At 39.9% G+C, this 22,613-nt stretch overlaps 3 protein-coding genes across 14 annotated transcripts in view; 2 read left to right on the top strand and 1 right to left on the bottom strand.

The window, feature by feature from the left end:
* epb41l2 (erythrocyte membrane protein band 4.1-like 2) overlaps positions 1-16,764 on the top strand; it is a 40,908-nt gene extending 24,144 nt beyond the window's left edge. For 2 of the 11 annotated variants that reach the window (XM_086060713.1, XM_086060714.1), the window contains exons 15-23: positions 4,685-4,744; positions 7,481-7,648; positions 8,738-8,809; positions 9,080-9,559; positions 12,643-12,771; positions 12,961-13,059; positions 13,134-13,214; positions 14,393-14,507; positions 14,960-16,764. In XM_086060713.1, the coding sequence (XP_085916839.1) occupies positions 4,685-4,744; positions 7,481-7,648; positions 8,738-8,809; positions 9,080-9,559; positions 12,643-12,771; positions 12,961-13,059; positions 13,134-13,214; positions 14,393-14,497 (1,194 nt within the window). In that variant the 3' untranslated portion in view covers positions 14,498-14,507; positions 14,960-16,764. Of the gene's footprint in view, positions 1-1,428; positions 3,550-4,165; positions 4,217-4,684; positions 4,745-7,480; positions 7,649-8,737; positions 8,810-9,079; positions 9,560-12,642; positions 12,772-12,960; positions 13,060-13,133; positions 13,215-14,392; positions 14,508-14,959 lie in introns of those variants that run through there. The other 9 variants (XM_086060723.1, XM_086060717.1, XM_086060716.1 and 6 more) reach the window with 9 other exon arrangements.
* Positions 9,888-18,957, bottom strand: LOC147158816 (uncharacterized). Of its 2 annotated transcripts, none has more exons than XR_015090732.1 (3): positions 18,772-18,957; positions 17,799-17,980; positions 9,888-16,917 (listed from the first exon to the last, which is right to left on the bottom strand). XR_015090732.1 is itself a non-coding variant. In XM_086060728.1 (3 exons), the coding sequence occupies exons 1-3, from the start codon at positions 18,078-18,080 to the stop codon at positions 16,811-16,813; spliced, it is 330 nt and encodes a 109-aa protein (XP_085916854.1). In that variant the 5' UTR covers positions 18,081-18,095; the 3' UTR covers positions 9,888-16,810. The 2 variants fall into 2 exon arrangements, 1 of the variants encoding a protein (XP_085916854.1); XM_086060728.1 differs by lacking the exon at positions 18,772-18,957 and adding an exon at positions 18,064-18,095 and having other exon boundaries at positions 17,799-18,004.
* Positions 17,195-22,613, top strand: part of tmem244 (transmembrane protein 244) — a 29,187-nt gene continuing 23,768 nt past the window's right edge. The window contains exons 1-2 of the mRNA XM_086060727.1: positions 17,195-17,302; positions 17,932-18,014. The gene's annotated coding sequence lies outside the window, so the exon portion shown is untranslated. The remainder of the gene's footprint in view (positions 17,303-17,931; positions 18,015-22,613) is intronic.

Here is a 22,613-nt window from a genome sequence, read left to right as displayed (position 1 = left end):
GGTCCACTTTGCCACACAGTAAGGTCGAACCCTTTGAGAGCTGTGGAAGTTGGTTAGGCTTATTTACTATTTGGGGTGGACAGCAAAGTGAGACAGGACACTGAATGTGTGCGTGTCTGATTGTGTGAGCGAGACAAATGTTCTCTTCGACGTCTAAAGTCGTCAATGGCAGTGAATGAGTTAATGTCAGAATTAGTTTTTAAAACTTTTTTTTTGGACCCAGAGTTGAAATTTACAGTAAATCCATGGCCCGTATTTGTTCTGCATGCCTCCTTTTTAACCACCCACTTGCCCTTTTTCACTTTTATCGTCCCCCCCCCTCCTTAACCCTCGCACTCGGCACTCTCTTTCCAGCAATTGGCGTCTACTTTCGGTTTCCTTCAGTGGTTGCCTCCTTTTTGACGGAAGTCGGGTTTCCACCCAAGTACTGAGATGCACCTTATGATTTCACTAGATTACCAAATTTTTAACTCAAGTAAACCTTGTAAGCATTTAAAGGAGATACATTTTGTTCTGGGGCTGCAAGTACCGATTATCTTAGTAATTGATTAATCTGTTGATTATTTTTTCGATGACTTGATGAATCGTAGCAGCCCCTTCAGAATTTGTTTATTTTATTATTATTTATTGTATTATTTATTTTATTTTATTTTATTATAGTAATAATCGGTTACTTTGGTAATCGATTAGTTGTCGATTAATCATTGCACCTGTGGCTTGGTCACGTACACGTTTTTAGAATGAGAAGCTCTCAAAATATCAACTTGTGTAATCTTACACTTGATGAGCAGGCAGGCACTCGAGAGACCAAGTTGTTTAGCAATTTAAATATTCACTTTTAGCGATGTCACTGTTGAATCATTTTAGAATGGATACATTTTTCAATCAATTAATCGACTAATACGGTTCATTTGAATTCTGCATTAAAGTGTATTACACATTTTTATAAACCTGATTTCTGTTTATTAACTGGTGATTGTTTTTTTCATACTTTGTATTTGCATAGTGATTTAAAAAAAATGGCTCCAAACGATTACTCGATTATTTAAATAGTTGTCGATTAATTTGATCATCGATTACTTGTCGATGAATCGATTAATTTTGACAGCTCCAGCCACTTTTCTATATTTTATATTTATATTCTATATTCTACACTTTTGTATATTTCAATATGTCGGCTTTCATATTCATGAGGTGGGTGCTCCCTCATTTGCATATTGGGAAGGAAGCCCGGCCACTGCCTCACTGTGCACTGATCTACCCTGCTGTGCTCATGTTTAACCTTTTTTTTTTGTGCGTGCTCTTGTTGTTCACTAATGTTGTCTCTTCCCCGCCCCCTCTCTGTTTGTTCCCGCCCACTCACTCGTCATCACTTTTGCATGCTTTCGTTTGGACACAATTCCCTCTCGCGCCTCTCGCGTCCATCAGTCCATCTTCATGTTCCCTCTTTCTTTCTCCTCGTTATCCTCTCTGTCGTCCATCCCGCCGTCACTCGACTCCATCTCCGAGCTGGAGCGCGGCCTGTCCGACATCTCCGAGGACGGCGACCTCGCCTCCGACGTCGACCCCGAGGCGGCCGCCTTAAGCGCCGCGCCTGACACGGAAGCGCTCGCGTACCAACCCGCGCCTCCCTCGCCGCCGCCCGCGACTCGGGCGCCGGAGATGGCGGACCCGGAGGAAGTGGGCGGGCGGGCCCAGGGAAGCGGCAGGTGGCGCTCGCTGAGGGACGTCGTCCGATACGTCTTTCTCGTGCTTAGCTTCCGCTCTGTACTTGAAAAGAAGCCATTTTGCGTTTGGGAGGTAACAGAGAGGCTGGCCGCCTCGGTTTGTAAGTCAGCGAACAGAGTGAAGGTTTTCATCATCACGCGAGCTCGGAGTGTCGTCACGATGTCGAGATTACGCCAATTCAAATACATCATAACCTCCAAGTTGATTCAACTCCAGGCCAGGTTTTCAAGCGTGCAGCCGTGTTTGCCTCTCGTTTCCTTCCCTCGCCATCCGCCGCCTTCTCTGACGACCTTTAGCGAGCTCCCCCCTCCCCCCGTTGCGCTCCCCTCCCTCCAATGGGTCCGCCGTTGCCTGTCCAAGCCCTCGCCGCTCCTGCTGCCGTGCCTCTTGGTGGCCTTCCTGTTAGCCGTCATGCTCGCGGCCAGCCGCTCCCTGGCCGTGGCGCTGGTTCTGGCCGCGCCCCTCGGCCTGACGCTGTGCTACCTGGAGAGGCTGGCTTCCAGCCGGCGGAGGGTCCCGGGCGGCGAGCGTCCCCACAAGCAGGCCGCGCCCCTACCATTGGCCACGCCCCCTTGCATCAGGCGCCACACGAGGACGCAGGAAATGTGCGATCCTGCCGCGTAGAATGCTCACATGCTCGCTTTTATTCTTTCTAAAATTATATATTTTTTCCGCCTTACTGTTATGCTGCATAGAATATAGATTTAAAAGATATTATGTTGACAGTAGAATAGGATCGTAAAAGAGAGTAACGGTATACGCAGAAGCAAAGGATTACTAATGCCTTATTTTTCCTCTGCTCTTCGAGACTAATAATGAACCGCGCAATGATCCGTCACCGTTCCAAAATAAACCTTATATCGTATTTCCCCTCCCTATGACTTAATGTACGATAGCGGGACCTTAACTGACAATGCATCATGAAGGCAGGCTGTAATGACGTTTTCGAGTAGGCCCACGACTATTTTAATCATCAATTAACCTATCAATTATTTTGTCAATTAATCGATGAAACAGATCATAAAAAGCAAGTATTAATTTTCATCCCTTAATTCAAAAACTGATTACGGTACCGTATTCCAAAATGGCAGTGCAGAAAAAAAAATCAGTTACGGGTTTTATAATCAGCAAAAATCTTGTTTGATTTCCAAAGTAAAAGCGGTGTTTGCAAATCTCTTATTTTGAAAAAACAACAACCCTCAAACATAATCAGCCTGCTTTCATGCAAAACTACAGAAATGTTAAGAGGCTGACATTTTGAGGATTTGAATAACTTTAACAATGTCTTTAAACGATTAATTGATTATTTGATAATCAATTAGTTACCTCTGTTATAGCGCAAAATATTATGTAACATACTAACAATAAAATAAAATGCATTATATTTTGTTGTTTAAATGAAGTATGATTATTTATTTTGTAGGAAAATATTTTTTTAAATATATATACTGAAATAGTGAGCATATTGAATTGATAAAAAACAAACTAGTTAATTTAGAAATGTTAGTATTAAATCATTCACTGCCATTGACGGCTATAAATGTCAAAAATTCATTCGTTTAACTTCCCCCCCACTTTTGTTAACAAGAGTATGAAAACCTAGAATTTTTGTATTGTACACTTAGAACAGATATAACATTTTGTGATTAATCGTGAGTTAGCTTTTGAATCAAGCGATTAATTAATATTAAACATTTTAATCACCTGACGCGATTTAAAAAAACAAAAGAAAAAATTATCAAAAATTAGGGGCATCAGGCGATTAAAATTTGTAATTGTAATTAATCGCATGACTCGCGATTAATCACATATGTTATATCTGTTTTAAATGTACAATAAAAAAATTCTAGGTTTTCATACACTAGTCGACAAAAGTGGGGAAAAAAATATTAAACTAATATAAATAGTTCAAATGAATTTTTGACGTCTATAGCCGTCATTGGCAGTGAATGAGTTAAGTACATTTTAGTTTTTATGTTACGAAATTGCCAAAGTAATGTGTGATTACAATTTTTTTTCAAATTATTACTATGAACAAATGTTATTATTTACACTTATTTTGACAAGTAAACACGAAAGAATACAGTCATTAGTTTGAAATGGGACTGCGCATATCTACAAATGAAAGCCCAAATGAGATTTATTGCCCTTAAAAGTGAGTGGACACATTGTCATTGCTGCCCTTGCCAGTTTGTTAATCGTAATATAAGCAAATGCACAAGTGCAGTACCTTACCTTTTATGTTGCTAAATCTGCTGCTAGTAGCGGACCTCCAACAATGCCTTATTTGCGCCATACTGGCGGCGCAAGCTCATGCACGTCATCAACCCGTACATATTCATGCCTAGCTTTTCCCATCATCCATTTCATTTTATTTTGACTTTCTACACGCCCCCAACCAATGCATTATATTATCGCTATGGCAACGATGCCCAAGGTTAAGGAGGCGGACTGGAGCCCTGGCAGTGTGGAAGCCCCGCCCGCCCAGGTCTGTAGGGGAAGGGATTGTCTTTACCCAGCATGCTTTGCATAAAGAGTTTATTCAATTGTGCTTTTTTATTTTATTTTTTTTGGGGTGGGTTTGCCGTGGCATGATGACACAAACACTTTTTGCGTTCCAGACCCACTCCTGCAATCTAGAAAGCGTTTTATTCAACATCTGGGCTATTTTAATTTTATTTTTTTAATGTATGTCTGACTAGTTTTAATTGCAGAATGGGTCTGATGGGCAAAACTAGAACTTCGGTTCGGGGCGCATGCTGCGTTTTCTTGTGTGCTTGGAGTGCGTGAAATTCTGATTTTGTGTGGTTTGTTGTCAGTAATGTATGATTTACTTTTTTTTAACGTTTTTTTCCACATTTATTGAAAAATGTATTAATTAATTAAAAATATGAATTTTTATTTCTTTGTTTAATCCTGCTTGGTGTTCTATTTGTGCTGTATGTCCACCTTCCAGAATCCAATGAGAGTGCGAGTGGATAATATTTATGTGAGGCACAGTAATTTGATGTTAGAGGTTGGTACTTCTGCCTCGTGCGATTGACGGCCGACAATCAGAGCCTGCGGTGTTTTCTTGTGTGCTCCCCCCGCTCCGCGCCGGATTCGCACCGCTGCCCCCCTCTCAGCCGCACTCGCAGGCTCACGTTTGCATGCTCGCTGTCTTTTTTTTCCCCACGGCCGTTGGCGAACACGTTTGCGTTGCGAGAATGTCGCAGGGTGCAATGGTCTGAAATTCACGCCGTGGCCATTTTGGACAGCTTTGACTTGGGGGTGTCGAAATTTGAAAGTTACTCAGTGGTTCCCAAACGACGGCTTTGAATGAGAGGTGGCAAAAGGACTCACAAATAAGTAAAAGAAAGCAAAAGGACGGACTCTGAAAATGTACATGAGTACAAAATAATAAATTTTTAGGGCTGCAACTAACGATTACTTCAGCAGTCAGATAATTTTTTCCGATTAATCAATGAATTGGATAAAATAAAATAAAAAGCTTAAATTTCCATTCCCATTTTCAAAAACAGGACATTTTTCAAATCAGCAGTGCACAAACATAAATGATGATTCAGTTTCTGGGTTTGATCTGTAACGTGAGGAAAATCGGCAAAAATGTTAATCATTGTTTTCCAAAATAAAATCAATTGTTTTGTTTTGGTTCAAAACAAATATTGGTCCGTTTTCATGGAGGACTACAGAAATTGGAGAATATTTACTGCTGAGGAGCTGAAATTGAGAGCATTTGGACAATTTGACATGAACTAATTTGCTCCCAAAAATGTATAAATACGTTCTATTTTAAATGTTTAAGTGTCCCAAAGACATATTTATATGTTTTTGTTGTTTTTAATGCTAGAGCATAAAAAAGGCTTTGATGCAGGATCTCAACTCCAAAGAATGGTTGAAGAAATGGTAGAAATGTAAATGGGGCATGTTGAAAAAAAGCTCTTTTATTCACATTTCTAAATAGATTTGTGAATAATGATGAAATTTAAAGCTATATTCTAATGCTAATTGCTGCAGAACGTAAACGTATAGAAATATATATATTTTCCTGGTGAAAGAAGAGACTGCTTTTTAAAGCAATAGAACACAATATTCCAGTAAAGCAGCCGGGAGCGAAGGGGGTTGCTTCAGTGAAAATGTCTGTGAGTGAAGTAGTTAAAAAGAGGTCTACTATCGTATTTGATAATCGATAAGTTGTCGATTAATTGTTGTAGCTAGCTAGCGTTGGGTCGAGTAATACAAGAAGACGTGTTGTGAAAGTTAGGCAACGATAACTGAAAAAATACACCTTACCTGTATGTATATGGCAGTTTTTCAGAATGCAGATGTTTTTCAAAGTAGGGAGTAAAAGTAAAGTATATATACTCAAGTATATTTTAAATACCGGCAAAGTATTTATTCTTTTTTTTTTTTTTGCCACCATTGCTTAGAACATATTCATCACTCCAAGTAGGCTAAGTTGTCACAATGGCTGCTTTGTGAGCAGGCGGTTGCGCGTGAAGCGTGCATGCGGAATGCTGTGCCAAGGCCGTGGTCTGCAGTGTTTCATGAGTTGAACCTTTTGAAAGTTTGGAATGACTGCCGCCCGCTTAACCCGACTAACCCTGCATCAGTAACCACCCCCCCCCCCCCCCCACACACCCACAGGAGGAAACCTCCCTCCTCCTGCTTTTTGATGATTGGCGAGTGATTTGCCGTTTGCTAACCAACTAAAACGAGCAGAAATACATTATCAAATGCAACATGGAGGTGATCGTGAAGGCAAAACTGCGGTAAACTGTTCTGAATTGGAGAACATACGACATACCTACAAAATAGCAACCAGCTTTTCTGATAAGAAAGAAATGTTTGAGATTAGTGCATGATAAACAAGAAACAATCGCATCTGAGGAAAAATAATCAGACAGGTGTGACATAGGAGGTGGCAGTCATTTGTGCAAAAAATACAATAAAATAAAATACATTAATTGGCTATGAAATTTTTATTAAAAAAAGAAAGAAAATTAATACACTTGGTATTTTCCCTGTGATTATTATGGTAATTTCAAATAATATTAAATAAATGTAATTAAAAAAATATAAAAGTAATAATATTACCTTTAAGATTGGTGTTTCTCAGTGGTTATTACAGGTAAATTACAAGTAAATGGTAAACAAAATTTAATTTAAAAAATACATATTTTTATGAGTAAAATAGTGATGAGTTTTACAGTGATTATACATGTTTTTATTATTATTATTTTTAAATGAATTTTGCTGTTATTACAGTAAATATTAAAAATATCAATAATTAAATACAAATATTGAATAAGCCTTTTATTGATTTTTTTGAAGTGAAGAAAATATGAGCCACAATAAAATGATAAGCCACAACATATGGCATCAGAAGTGGAAATGAACCGATCCAGATGTATCAGGCCGTCATAAACAAGATGACCAAAACCCATCCACGATCACCTCCAATGCAAAGAAAGAAAAGTCCACGTGAGAAGATGGCGGACGCCCTGATTCACTGGCCAGCCCTCAGTGGCGACCAATCCCTCACGATTATTTGAACGTCAATGCACGGCCACAGTGAAATACGGCGTCCGTCTTGACAGCCTAATGTTCCTGTGACCAAATGTTGTTCCCCCATCCCTCTTTTTCCCACCCTTGTTCCTGTCTTACTTCTCACCCCGCCTTCACCCCCACCCCCCCATCCATACGTGACCTCCATCTACCCTCTTCTTTCCCCTCCCTCCCCTCACATCAGGACCACGATAAGACCCAAGAGGAAGTACTGAAACACCAGGCTAGCGTTAGCGAGCTCAAGCGCTCTTTTATGGAGGCGCCGCCTCCTTCGCCTCCGCAGCACAACCTGTGGGAGAAGCGCATCACATCCTCTCCTGCCATCGCGGCACGCGTTCAGCAGCCCGCAGCGGTACGTCCCGTCCGGACCCACCTTAAACTTTCGCTCTCAAACCGCCGCTTTTCATTCTTTTAGTACTTCGTGGACAGTGCTTTTGTCCCCCGCTTCCTTTTCCAGTTGTTATAAGAATTGGACATCAGTCAAAATAACTCATTCAAACCCCAAAAAGTTTTTTTTATAATTTGTCCTTCACTCTCAAAAACGTATTTATACATTTTTACGTTTCAGTTTTTTTTTTTTTTTGCCTGAGCATACAGAAGGTTTTGATCCAGCTTCTGACATGAAAAGGTGGCTTAAAGCAATGGTAGTTATTACAAAAAACGGCCAGCAGGTGGCAGCAGAGTATAAGAGCTCAGCCAGGGCCATGTTGCAACAAGCTCTTTTTCCCACTGTTTTCAACAGGTTTGTGAATAATGATGAAACTATATTCTAATGCTAATTGCTGCGAAACGGAAACGGATACAAATATACTTTTTGAATTTGTCAGGATGTCTCATGGATGCCAATAACTGATATTTGGAGCCGATATTCATTTTCACTAAAAGGGAAAGTATTGGCATCTAAATGTGGAAAAAATAGAAACCCCTGCTCTTTTTTTTTTTTTAAAGCATATGTTTATTGAGCAACTTTTAAGGTTTGTAAAATATTGGAGTTTAAAAAAAAAAAATCTTAGTCAATAGACACCTTTGTTTTAAAAATCTAACAAAAAAGTTACCAATATTTGTCAAAATGCTCAACATCGGCCCAACCGATAATCGGTCTATCCCTACGTTTGTTCCTGATGAAAGAAGAGACTCAAAATTTTATTTTGGTAGGTTCCATGTTTTTATAGCAATAGAATAGAATATTCTGTGGACCTTGCAAAGTAAGTCAAAATCCAGTAAGCGAAGGGGGTTGCTTCAGTGAAAATGGCCGGTGAGTTTGCCTATCAAAGTACATTTTAGAAGTATCTGTGACATGTTGTGGAAAGATTCCTCGCATCTTTTTTTTCCTCCTCTCGCATCCGAGTGGTCCCGTCCGACAAAGCGACGATGTAATGCCGTGCGGAAGTTGCGCGCGTGATTGACGTGTGCGCCGGCTACCTGTGTGTGTGTGACGCAGGCTCCCGTGACAGAAGCGGCAGCAACCGCGGCTTCGGCGGCAGATAACTGCGACACCAAAGAACCCTTCAAGGTGCTCTAACCTTCACTCCGTTTCTCTTTCCATCCAATGCAGCTTCCCGTCTGCACGACGTCCATCGGATTTATTTTTTGATTTTTTCACCCGTCCCATAACGTGTTTCGTTTTTTTGTCCATACTTTTACGTCCAATGATCATACTTTGCTTTTTGTTTTTGTCTCCCATGCTGTGTATGTGTGTGCGCACCTCATTTTGTGTGTGCATGTATACGTGTCCACCCGCGTGTGGGGGTGTGCGTGCGCGTGTGTGTGTGTGTGTGTGTAGACGACGGAAGTTGAAATTGAAGAAACGGTTGTGGTGCAAGAGATTTCCACCAAAGCCGTCGTCCCGGAGGAGCGCGCGCAGGGAGTGAAAGCGGAAGATCCGAAGGAGAAAATGAAGCAGCGGGAAAGCGTTTCGTCGGAGAGCGAAAGCGACGACGAGGCGGAATATCACCCCAACAGCGTGCCCGTGCCCGTACCCGTGCCCGTGCCCGTGCCCATCTGCCGCACTCAAATCCCCGAGGAGAGAGAGGAAGAAGAGGAACAGGAGAAGTTGGGGCAGGTTAGCCAGCCCGCCCAATCTGCCAAGCTCGAGGAAGTGAAGAAAGAAGCAGAAGAAGACACGGTCACGCTCCCCGGCGAAGCTCCCAACGGTCCGACTCGGCACGAAGAGGCCGACGCCCTGCCACACGAAGACGTGCCCAAAGTGAACGGAGAGGCCACGGTGGTGGATGCGCGCCCGCAGGTTATTTGTTGCTCTCAGGTAAAGTCAGGGGCCGCCACCTGCGGAGCTTTCCCGGGCTCATCGAAGCCACATCCCGCCGAAACTCGCTCTCTTCCTTCCCGCTTCCCGCCGGTGTTGCTCTCCTTCCTGCTTTGGCGCATTCCTTCAAATCTTTAGAAGAAAAAAAAAAAAAGTCCTGGAGGTGTCCTTCAAGCGCGACGACATAAAAACATGTATGATTTGTTATTTTTTAGATGGTTTTTTTTATTTTGCAAAAATACAAAATTGTTTTGTCAGAGCCGTAAACTTAAACTAATTAAAAGTGTAAATAATTTTTAATTTACTATAAAACTGACACATAAAACAAAAAAAGTTACATGTTTATTTAAGCACCAAAATGTGTAAGTAAAACAAAAGTCTATTAGCTTAATGCTAACATGTAATGTGAAATGCGATTGACAGGCTAACAGATTAGCATCAATAGAGACCTTCAAACGACTACCACACGTGGAGCACCAACACATACCTTTACAAATCCATGAAATAGAACCATGTTTTAAAAACTCTTTTTTTTTAATTACCCCCTCACAACATATTTAAACACACCTTAAAAAGTTTACTGGAAGAGGCACAAAATAGAACATTTCAGATTTAAAAAATATAATTTCATCTAATGAAAATTTGCTAGCCTAATGCTAACATTTAATGGGAAACATAGACTGGCTAATAGAAATTAGCATAGAATTGAATTTTAAACTGAACTTTAAAGGGCACACGTACAACAAAATGAATTGAACGTTTCAGATTTTAACACTGAATTATTAAACTATATATTTCATCTAATGAACGTCTGCTAGCTTAATGCTAACATTTAATGCAATACACCGTAGACTGGTGAATGGAAATTAGCATAGAACTTAATTTTAAACTCAACTTTATTTATAGGGCATACGTACAAAAAAAATGAATTGAACAGTTCAGATTTTAAGACTGAATTGTTAATCAAACAATGTAATTTCATCGAACATTAGTCTGCTAGCTTCATGCTAACATATCATGTGAAACACCATAGACTGGCTAATGGAAATTAGCATAGAATTTAATTTTAAACTCAACTTTATTTATAGAGCACTTGAACCATAGTTACATATAAAGTGCTATTCATAAAATAAAAATCAGACTACTAATAACAAACTTTTAAACATAAACTAGCCGTTTCTGTTATGGCGCCGAGAGTATCTCCGAAGTTGGACATTTTCTGCCGCCCTCCATTACAGAGGCTGCTGTGCGTTTGTGTCGAGTGCATGACGTGTTTTTCCCCGGCCAGTATTTGTGTGGTGTTGGTGTGTTGCGTGTCCTTCTCACGTGTTAGGCCAGTGGTGCCGCGGTCAACTGGCTTGTCGCTATAGCGACGAATCAGCAACTGCCGCCCACTCGGCTGAATGTCATCTTTGCATGTTGTGCGTACACTTTGGTTGGTGCGTGCTCTTTTTCCTCGCCGCATGTCGACACCAAAGATCAATTTTGCGTTTGTTCTGTTTCCTGCTGTTTGTCCTGCAACAGAGCCAGCCCACGCCACACAAAATTTGGGAATCTATATCTGCTGTGTTATTGATTATTGATTGAATTTGACTTTTGGTTTTAAGCAGGTGCTTAGTTGGCTTGGGCCAGCTCCGCTTTTGCCACGAGTTGTGTCACGTTTGTGTGTGCGTGTTGTGGAACGCTCACTCACTTCCTTTTCAATAGGATCAATGCTGCAATTATCAGAGAAATAGGCCATTTTTTAACTGTTAGAAGGTAACACAACTAAAATAACTAATACTAAAACGAGTTCCATTGCTAATATAGTTGACGCTACATGGGTTAGCACGACGGGGCAGGGCAGATTAGCTTTGGCTGAAATCTGATTGGACAAAAAAAAATGGAAGCAGTGCAACCAATAGAAATGCTAGGACATTTTGAATGAATTAACTTGGGGTGTCAGGTGATGAACATTTTTTAATCGTAATTAATCGCAAGACTTCAATAGTTAACTCCCGATTAAATGGCAAATTTAATATCTGTTCTAAATGTACAGTAAAATATTTTTTGATTGAAATGTTTTTGAATATTTTCAACATTATTTCAATACATAAATAAGTGACAATAATTAAAAAGAAAGAAAAGAAGAATAAAAAAGATTTACTGTGCAGTAAAAAAAAAAACGGGGGTGATATTGATTTGTGCTAAGGTCATATTTCTACCACTAGATGGCATAATTGCATTTGTACGACGTTGGTGAGAGCTCAGTGCATTTTTCTTTTCATATTGAGCTATCTAATCTTTAACATGAAATAACTTACAGTTGATGGCTACCGCCACTACTAATACATTAATTTTATATTCAATAATGTTTTCCTCGATATAATGTTTATGAGTAGAGGTGTCAGGCAATTAATTTTTTTTTAATCGTAATTAATCGCATTACTTCAATAGTTAACTCACTATTAATTACTAATTTTATACCTTTCCAAATGTACAAAATAGTGTTCAAACTCTTGTTAAAAGTGGAAAAAATGTTAAACTAATAGAAATATGTCTGCATCTTTGTCATTTATACAGTAATTTCATAATAAAATTAAAAAGATGAACTGCACGGTTAAAAAAACGAGTGTGATATTGATTTGTGTTGAGGTAATTTTTCTGCCACTAGATGGCATAATTGCATTTGTAAGACGTTGGTGACAGCTCAGAGCATTTTTCTTTTCTTATCTATCTAATCTTTAACACGAAATAACTTTTTAAAGAAATTCTGCACATTTTTACAATTGTAAAATACAACTATACACAAATATATTCATTATTATAAAATGTATTACTGCTCAATTTAAATTTTTCAATTCGCGCGTTAAAAAAATAGTGGCATTAAAGGAACTTTAAATTAACTCAAAATGAACGCACTCATTTTGACACCCCTAGTATTAATACATCTAAATGAAACAAATATTAGAATTGAGGTTTTAAATGTACTAAGACGCACCCCCGCCCTCCCCCCCCCTCCCAACCGGTGTTTGTCTTCCTAACAAGCTGACATTTTTGAATGTATTAACCCTCCTTCCATCTCTCTGTCGTCCCCTAACCAGCCGCCCGTGGTAAAGACCGAAATGGTGACAATATCGGACACGTTTGCGGCACAGAAGACCGAGATCGCGACCATGGAAGTGCCCATCGTGCACACGGAAACCAAGACCATCACATACGAGGCCGCACAGGTGCACATTCCCAAGCACATCGTCATCTCGTGGCCATGTTTGCAAGGCTCCCTTTCAGAACGCAGATGACTACGATTTATTCCGTGTCCCGCAGGAAACGTTATGTTGAGGGAGAATTAGATCAGGGATGAACAGAAATCATGTTTGTTTTTTTTTGTTTTTTTTTTCCCCCTGCGTTTTTTGCTCCAGCTTGACGGAAGCGGCGACGGCGAGCCCGGCATCCTGATGACCGCTCAGACAATCACCTCGGAATCTCTGTGCACCACCACCACCACGCACATCACCAAGGTGCACACACGCAAATGGACAAAATGAATTTGTTGCCGTGGATATTTATGCAATTGTGCGACGTGCCGCCGCAGACGTTGAAGGGCGGCCTGTCGGAGACGAGGATCGAGAAGCGCATCGTCATTAGCGGCGACTGCAACATCGACCACGACGAGGTCAGCGTTCACTGATTTTACAAATTCCTTTTTTGGGATGTTGCTCTGCATTTAAAGTCTTCTTGGTAGTTGCCCTTGATGATCAAAGATGCACATTGATCATTGTCATGTGGGCTACGAGCGCACGTAGATACCGTATTTACTCAAAAAGTGGCTGTTCCTCAATTCAAACTCAGAACCTCCTCACTGTGAGGCAGATATGCTCACCACTAGGACACTATGTTCCCTGCTTTTCCCCATCAGTAACAAATGTGCATTCACCTCATTTCATAGGCGCTATCACTCGCACCCTGAGCCCATTTGAACTTTGTTGACAACCAAAACAGCAGCACCTAAAGTACGTAAAAAGTTCATTTGAGTAGGGCTGTGCAGTTAATCGAAATTCAATTACAATTTCAATCATTACACTCAACAATTACAAAATTGGCATAATTGTAAACAAAAATAAAAGATTATTAATACTAATTTTGAGTTGTTGAAATGTATATACAGTATTGGCATTTTTATTTTATTTTAAAATAACTTGCATAATTATAGTGTTTCAAAGAATTTTTTTTGTCTTAATTGTTATTTTTTTAACGTATTTTAAACATTTTCTTGTTTTGCACCAAAATACAAATGATCGTCCTAATTGTGATTTCAATTATTACCAAATTAATCGTGATCAATATTTCCTTCATAATTGAGTAGGCCTACCCTGGAGGAATTACAAAGTACGGAGACTGACGACAATTAAAATAAAGGTTTTTATATATACAATGTATATTTACTATATTACTGTATTCAAAAATGCGAAATAATTAGCGCCACTCTTTGCCTAAATATGGTATACTGGGATCTGCATGGATCTCCTCCCCTCGTCTGCTTTGTTATACCTTTAACAAATGTAAGCACGTCTTACATTTCTACATATAACATATTTTGCATATTTTACTTTGGAATGTGCTTTATTTTTGAAATGTTATTCCCAGCTGATGTCCACGCTGGCCATTTTTCAAAGTGAAATGGCACACGTAACAGCGATGGCACATCTGGCTTCCATTGTCATTTTCTTTATGTTTTTCTGTTGTCTTTTTCTTTTCTTTTTTTCGCCCCCACCCACATTTTGTTGCACCCTTCCCACCTTGGCTGCTTCGTGCTCGCCGCTGCCTCTTTGTGGCCGTGCCGCGCTACTGCAGGCTTTGGCCCAGGCCATTAAGGAGGCCAAAGAGCAACATCCTGAGATGTCTGTCACCAGAGTGGTGGTTCATAAAGAGACCGACCTGGCCGAAGAGGAGGATTGACGTAACTCAGGTATCAGTCATCATAATGATGTTTTCAGTAGAGGTTAAAGGGAGCCCAAAAGAAGGCGTGCACTTTGACATATTTTCATTTGAATACATTTAAGAGTTTTTTTTTTTCCTGTCACCTTTTCCTTTGCTTGTTATTTTTGCATCCTTACTTGCATACTTATTTTTTTTTGCTTAAAACTGCTTTTCTGCCTTCCTTCCTTTGCTACTAATTTAGAATTCTCTTGACTGGAATTATCCGCCATTATTTTATTATGTATTTACATTTCTTAATAGGCATTTATGTTATGTTGATAATTTCTGATCCGCTTCATTTTAAATGCTTTCCTGCCATTTTCTTTACTTGCATAAAAGTGGGTCGTGACTTAGCCCCAAATAGGAAAATGTGTCATCCCAGGGTGACAACAGTTGAGAAACCGCCGTGAGAAAATATTATCCCCTCTCTCTTACACGCAGAACTGAAGGACCCGTCGGGGATTTCGTGACCTTCACCGTGCCCCCTCCCGAAACCACTGTCTTTGACCTTGACTGACTGAAGAGGTGCCCGAAGAAGACAACCAACTCCCAAGTCTCTCCAAAAACAAAATAACAATCAAGAAAATAACAACACACTCAGAGGGAGCAAAAGAACCACATTGTTAGCTTAACATTTGTAGCGTGGTTTTACTTCCTTTTGTTGCTTTTCCATAGTGTTTTTTTTTTCTTTTCTTTGTGACAAAAACGAGACAATAATGCAAAGAGGGGTGCATTGATAAGTCATGAAACTAGACGCTAACGTTTTGCATTTCGGGAAATGTTTTGTATCAATGTGTCCCCTATAGTGCAGGGGTGGGAAAGCTGCCTAACCCAAAAAGCTAATAAAACCTCGCAGGATTTTTCTTTTCATTTTTCATAAAACGCCCAAAATGCTCATATCATAGTATTTTGCACACACAAAAAAAGTTCCCCACCCCTGCTCTAATGTGATAATAGTGCAGCTCTTTCCCTCACATCATTGAACATAATCCACCAAAATCACTGACATACTAATGGTACAAACAAGTGGTGAGCTATTCCAACCGCTTGTTGACATTCTCTTTTCATTTCACTTCCTTCAGATTTTCAGTCCTCACTTTATAAAAAAAAAAAAGAACGTACACTTGATAAAAAGCATTCAATTTGTTTTTGTTTTTATACTAAATGTGATCAAGTTTAAGCTAAAAAAAAAAAAAAAAAAGACTTCTCTGCAGTTGTAGTGAAAATAATGTGATAGCGGAAAGCCGCCGCAGCCGGTGACTGGGAGAAAATGTGTTTATTTTTTATTTTTTAAAAGTTGTTTTAATTTGAAAAGCACATCGTTTAGACGTAAAGGTATCACTGGGGCTTGTAAGCATGTAGATGACATACACATACAGTTTATGTAGGTTAGGTTAATGTTTATACACATACAGTTTATCTAGGTCAGTTCTACATTATCACACCACTCATGTTTTGGGGGCAAGCATCGGGTTGAGGTGCCCTATGCGACGCGTTTAAAAACAGCAGCGGCATTGCGTCGGGTAATTTATTTTTTTTAAACATTCCACCTGTCTTGACTGGAAACTGTTTTTAAATTGGATTTGTTCAAAGTTAAATTTTTGTAATCCAATGTTTATTAAAAACATTATTTTAGACAACGGAGTCTTATTAAAAACACTGGTTTTAACTGCAATGTATTGCGATGACATTCCAACAGAGGAAGAAGCCGGAAAGTCTTTTCGCTTCTCATTCATGTCTTTTTTTGATACGTATGATGTCGCAACTATATCTGTAGTTTTATGCTGCCCACATTTGATTTAATGAAACTGTGGTCCTATTTTTTTTTCCTCATTTGCCATGTTTACCGGTGGATTAAAAAAAAAATTGTCACCACTACAAATGACTTCCCCCCCCCCTGATTTGCAGGCTGCAGTATAAAAGGAGCAGTGGGGCTGCAAAATCAATTCCTGGGAATTTGGGTTTGAGTTACTAAGATTTGTGAAACCAAGGCAGCTCTGCAAAGTCACCCAATGCTGCCTTTATCTAAAAAAAATTAAATAATATTAATTGATCCAAACCAGCTGCAGCATCTTTTGTATTTTCCACACACAAAAAATCACTTGAATAAAGTGATTTGAGAGGTTAACAGCCCCATTGCTCAATAGTAGTCCAGATTCGACGTAGCCACTTAATTGACCTGTATCACCCTTCCAAACGCAAAGCAAGTTCCCGTGTAACACTTCAAATAAAGAATTGTAATACTTTTTTAGGTGTGTTCCTTTCTTGCTCCATATTTGTAGTCCATAGTTGTCAGGTATACGCATGCGCAACGCCGCCCCTCCTCTTGTGTGCACTACTGTGGACCGGCCTGTAGATGGCGCTACGGTCGTGGGAAAACCCAGCCAGGTCAGCCTCCACTGCGAATAGAGAGACAATATTTGATTATGCTGTATTTAAATTACAACCTTACATTTTACACTTAAACCACTTTTTTTTTTATTTCAAAACAGAAGTATGCGTTAACGCGTATAATTTAAGTGCAAGTTTTTCTGCGCATGTGCGCAACCACCGTCTAAAAGGCTTAAAATGCCCAAAAATATGTTGTTAATTATAGAAGATATTTAAAGTTCGAATTTTATCATGCCCCTAGCACAAAGTCAATGCTTTTTTATTTATTTAATTTTTTTGCTAACGTTTTATAATCAGCTTTGCCAAACATGGCGTCCGTTTGAATCACGTACGTCATCGACTGGGGACGCTCGCCTTCTCCAAATATGATTTCGTCTACAAGTACAAACTACCGTAAGTATGCTACTTTGTAGTTTATAGTTGCTGAACATGGTCAATATGTCGTCAAAAATGATATTTATGTCCACAGTAGTCAGTTTAAATACTGTAATTGTACTATTTTCTGTATCGTGATGGAAGTATAATTATTTACATTTCATTTGCCTGCGTAAGCTAGCGCAGTTGACTGAAATCCACCAAATAGAATCGATACGTGGGTATAAATGACTTTATTGATTACTTGGGACAACATTTAAACGCTTAGATGCTGAATTTTGTATACATTTAATTGGTTGAACTTTGAACTCTGATGCTATGTCACACGGGCCGTTATAAACGTATTAAAAGTACACATTCACCTAACACAAACATTACTAATCATCGATAATAATGATAAACATTGGGTTGGTCGTTACATATTGTCATCTAAATTTAATATCATGTTTAATATCAGCAAAATTAAGGAAGAACATTATGGCCACAAAATATTGGGACATAATTTCATGCATACCCTGGTTGAGCTTCCAGTACAAATAGACCAGCAGTTGCAACAAGAGCACGCAGATGGACAGGAACAGGCCAAACAGCCACAGTGGTAGGAAGCTGTCCATCTCTCTGTCTGTCTGTGTGACCGTCTGTCTCAGAAGCAGAGCCAGGCCGGCCCAGGGCCCGCTCAGGACCTCCATCCCACTCCTGGAAGACACAAAGACGCATGGACTGATGTGAGGTAAAATCCGTTTTTTTATAGCAATTGTATATTTGCCGTCATTAGTTACCATCCTTGAAAAATCATGCCAAATTTTAAGAGCTGGAAAGAAAGATATTTGCTAACTACTGATGCTTTGATTATTACAAAGGGTTGGGACAGCTCTGAAATACAAAATAAAATAAAAAAGGATTACAAGAACAAAGCAATAGTGAATCTTGTTCCGCAAATATTGAATCGAGGCACATGTGCTGTTCTTGTTTGTTGAAGACGTTCCGCCTTTAATCCATGAGGCTTCTTCAATTCTAAATTGGCAAACTCAGCTTTGTCAATGCGGTGCTTTGTAGAGGAGAGCAATGACCTCGACACGAGAGAGACCGAGCGAACCCTCACACAAACGTATGGCACAACATCAGAGGGTCGTCGTTGGTTTGGGTCTCGAGTCAGCAGTTTGTTTGCATCTCATAAAGAAAGGACATTACTTTGAGGACAACAACGTCCAAATTCTGGATAGGGAGGGCTGCTGGTTTGAAAGTAGCCATCTGTATGAAAGTAGAAATGCTGTTTGTAAACACAGGGCAAGGTACACATCTGCCTTTAACGATGTCTTGACATCTCTGCCCCTCTAAATTGTCTCCTTCCACACTGCAAAAGCAGCCACTAATGAGCCAGGCGGGTGAACGACCGGTTGCGGGTGAACGACCGGTTGGGAAGCCAGGTAAGTTCACCATGCAGGCATGCGGCAGGAAAAACTTAGTGAGAAGCCTCCAATACTCACGCGAAGTAGCAGCTGCTGTCACGATATTCCGATTTATGATCTTGGAAACTCTACAAGGCGTCATTTGAGTGGCGCCAGTTCCCGGCGTGCTCACTCAATCTCAAAATGTGTCTCTGTCGTCGTCGTCGTCGATGATGATGTGAACTTTGTTCTTTTGCACCCTTGTGATCGCTAAGCAGATTAGCTGCACAGGCCCATGCTCGTGTGCGTTGCGTTTATTTAGCCAGCCATACAAAGGTCATTGTCGTCACAATTTGAAAACAAATCCTTTTTTATGTATTTTTTCGGATGTCATACTTTGATCATTGAACCACTTCTATAAAGAAGAAAATTGACGTGTACCTAAAATTAAGCTTCAAAACAATTCAAAAAATCAAGCCCTACTCTACAAAAAAAAAAAAAAAAAAAAATCTTATCTCTGTCTCATTATAGCATTATAAGCACATTGTTTTAGGAAAATATGTGAGTTAAAAAAAAAGAAGCAAAAGTCAAGTCAAAAATATTTTTTAGAATAACATGTTTTATGTTTACCGACCACTAATCTAAACACAGCATTCTAATGCAATTGCGTTTGTGGAATATGAATTAAGCAGAAATATCCACTTCTTTTTATCCATCTCAGGGGGCGGCCATTTTGTCACTTGCTGTTGACTGAAAATGACATCACAGTGCCGAAGGGCTCAGTTAAGGACCGTCAAGGCTCACCTGTTTTCCTTCTTTGCTCATGTGACGTTCACAAGCTGAACCCTGATGTCATTTCAAGTTGACAGCAAGTGGCAGTACAGGGCAAAATGGCCGCCCCCTGGCATGGATTTTGCTGCTCAATTCATATTTCATGCCTATTGGACGACTATTGTCACATTTTCAATGCCTTTGCCATTACTTGGTGTTATTTTGATGCATACTTACACTTCGATCAATGAAGTCTTGAGGGTGTGTGTGCGCGTGTGTGTGCGTGGGTGGTCGGTCGGTCAGCGTGTGAGAACAGACTTTTTATTGATTGTGCAATGTTATGAGGGCAACCAGGCTCTTTTTCACACGCTATCTAGAGGGACAAGTTCATACGGTGTGTGTGTGTGTGCGCGGGTGTAACATGTTTAAATAAAATGGCTGCTGTTGCTGTTTGCAATAATCAAGTTATTAGTGGGTAACAATCATTTTAACAAAGCTATAGTTATATTGCTGCCGTCCGGCGGAACTTTTTTGCCTCCAAAGTCATCACTTCTCAGGAGACTCACAAAATAGCAAGTTTGTTCAACTGTTAAACATTACATCGTCAAAACATGTGGACTCAGCAATAGTGTCGATTTGTGAAGAAGTATCAAATGTAACAAATTGTGACATAGGAAGTTTTGGCTTGATGCCAGCGATATGCTCAGTTCAAAGTAATTAAACTAGGTGTGTCAAAATGAGTGCGTTCATTTTGAGTTCATTTCATTCCTTTAACAGCACAATTTTTTTTTTAATGTGCGATTAATTACCGCCCCTTACTTGGAAAGTCTGTACTGGGGGAATTCCAGTCGCATACGCAGCAGACAGACACGTCCAGGTCAAAATTTAGCAGTAATAAATGTCATAATAATAACGCATATATTTGTGGAGACTGGGGTCAAGTTGTATTTTACAATTTTAAAAATGTGCAGAATTTCACAAATGACTTCATGTTAAAGATTAGATAGCTCTTAATATGAAAAGAAAAATGCATTGAGCTGTCACCAACATCTTACAAATGCAATTATGCCATCTAGTGGCAGAAAAATGACCTTAACCCAAATCAATATAACTTTTTTTTTTGATGCAATTTTATGAATTATTATGACATTTCTGTATCAATGGCTAAAAGATGCAGCCATATTTCTTTTAGTTTAACATTTTTTTAAACATTTTATCTTAACAAGAGTATGAAAACTTAGAAAAACATTTTTGGGGTAGATTTTATTGTACATTTAGAACATACCTAAAATTTGAGATTAATCGTGTGTTAAATGTCGGAAGTCATGCGATTAATTACGATTAAAAATGTTAAATTAAACGTTTGTGGGTTTGCGATCATGAGCCGTGTTAGTCCGTTTTCTGTTCCAAGTAACCGCAAGCACTATTTTTGTGATCACGTGGTTATCTCTATCGTTATATCCGCGACAGCAGCATCCGTTTTCGTCGAAAGACTTGCCGTCCTGCACCCCGCGTGTTAGTTGTGTTGTTTTCCCCGTTCCGAGGCGAAAGCCTTTCTGAACTCTGGAGACCGACAGTCTTGTGTGCGCTTCTGCTAATTAAAGAGAAATGATTACACGCTCGTGTGAATGATAATCCATCAAAACACAATTTTAATGAATTTCCATTGGCTAATCCGCACTCTAAATTCCACTTGTCCCCAACGACTTTCTATTCATTACTTCAGCCTGAATATCACCGTACTTGAATTACTTTTGTGTATTTGACGCTCTCATACCCTTGGCTTGCTTGCGACTCCATATTTTAATTATCTGCCGGCAGAATGCTGTTCACACCCGCGCTCGGTGATATGACGTGTAAAGCGTACCCAAGAAACGAGCGCGTGTGGAAATGTACTGTTGCATCCGGCCTTGGAGAACTTTCCCATCCCTCTTCAATTCTTCTTCTTCCAGTTGTCATGGCAACCCCCCCCCCCCCCCCCCCCCCCTGGCCTTTTTAGCATAAGTTGCACCGGGGGTCGCCCGTGATGCTCGTTACCATGCCGACGGTGGCTTTTTTTTTTTTTGCTTCTTTTTAAATGAGCGCCGGTGTTTCCCGCATTACGTAACAGGTGTGACATTTAGCCAACAGCTGCAGTCAACTGGAGGGAATTACAGGATGGCGGCGCTTAAAAAAACAAATGCACTTTATTGAGTAGAAAACTTTGTTGTTGTTGTTGGGTTCGTTGATGGACTTTTGGGGGAAATGAATTGTTTGTTCATTGGTTTTCAGTGTTGTGGGACCGCGGATAGTGGTTAACACGTCTTGCCTCACAGTTTTGAGGGTTAGGATAAGAATCTCAGCTCTGGCCTTCCTTCTACAGGTTAAAGCTCCAATTAATGATGGGAAAAGTGTTGAAATGATTTATCTCAGTCTCATTTTTACTATCACAAAGACCTTGCACCTGAACATAGAGCCTTTTTATATCAACTGAATGGTGTGTGTTGAGCAGATCTTAAGATTGAATTTGAACATAAAATGTTATTTTTTTTTTATTGATGTGGCAAACACTTCCTTCAGCTGCACAAAACATGCTGACAATCTGTCACGCTGTGATTCATCTTTTTTTACCTCAAAAGATGCTTTGATTTTCCTCGCCTGTGCCTGGCAGAATGCACGCTTGTTTTTGATCAGATACCACGCTTAAAGTGCGCTGGGATCTAACTGCCGTTGGCGTGAGAGGCGAGACATCATAAAATGAGACTCATCTCATGAAGGAAAACATGTTGACGGACACTCCGAAGGGAGCTCTGACAGTTTTTTGTTATCTGAGGTCAGGAAACGCCGGGACCTGGGTGTAAAGTTTCCGTCAACTTTGCTGGATCTCTGAAATGATGTTAAGCCAGCAGTTATACAAATTTAGAGGTCGTGTTTAGTAGTGATGGCAAAATGAAGCTTCATGAAGCATTTGCGATACTTTTTGACTCCTCTAGATGGTGCTCTTGGTTTAAAGATAAAGGCAAGTGCAATGAAAGTGGATTACGTTTGCATTGCATCTTTGAATCATGAGTGCCATCTTGAGGAGTAAAAAAGTATCGCAAGTGCTTCATGAAGCTTCATTTTGCCATCACTAGTGTTTAGAGCTGTAACACAGGTTGGGTGACACACGGTATAAGGGATTAAAAATGTTG

This window comes from Leptonotus elevatus, chromosome 18 (assembly GCF_054856555.1).
Source record: "Leptonotus elevatus isolate MCC_2025b chromosome 18, RoL_Lele_1.0, whole genome shotgun sequence".
Taxonomy (NCBI): domain Eukaryota; kingdom Metazoa; phylum Chordata; class Actinopteri; order Syngnathiformes; family Syngnathidae; genus Leptonotus; species Leptonotus elevatus.
This window is presented reverse-complemented; position numbering and strand designations above follow the sequence as displayed.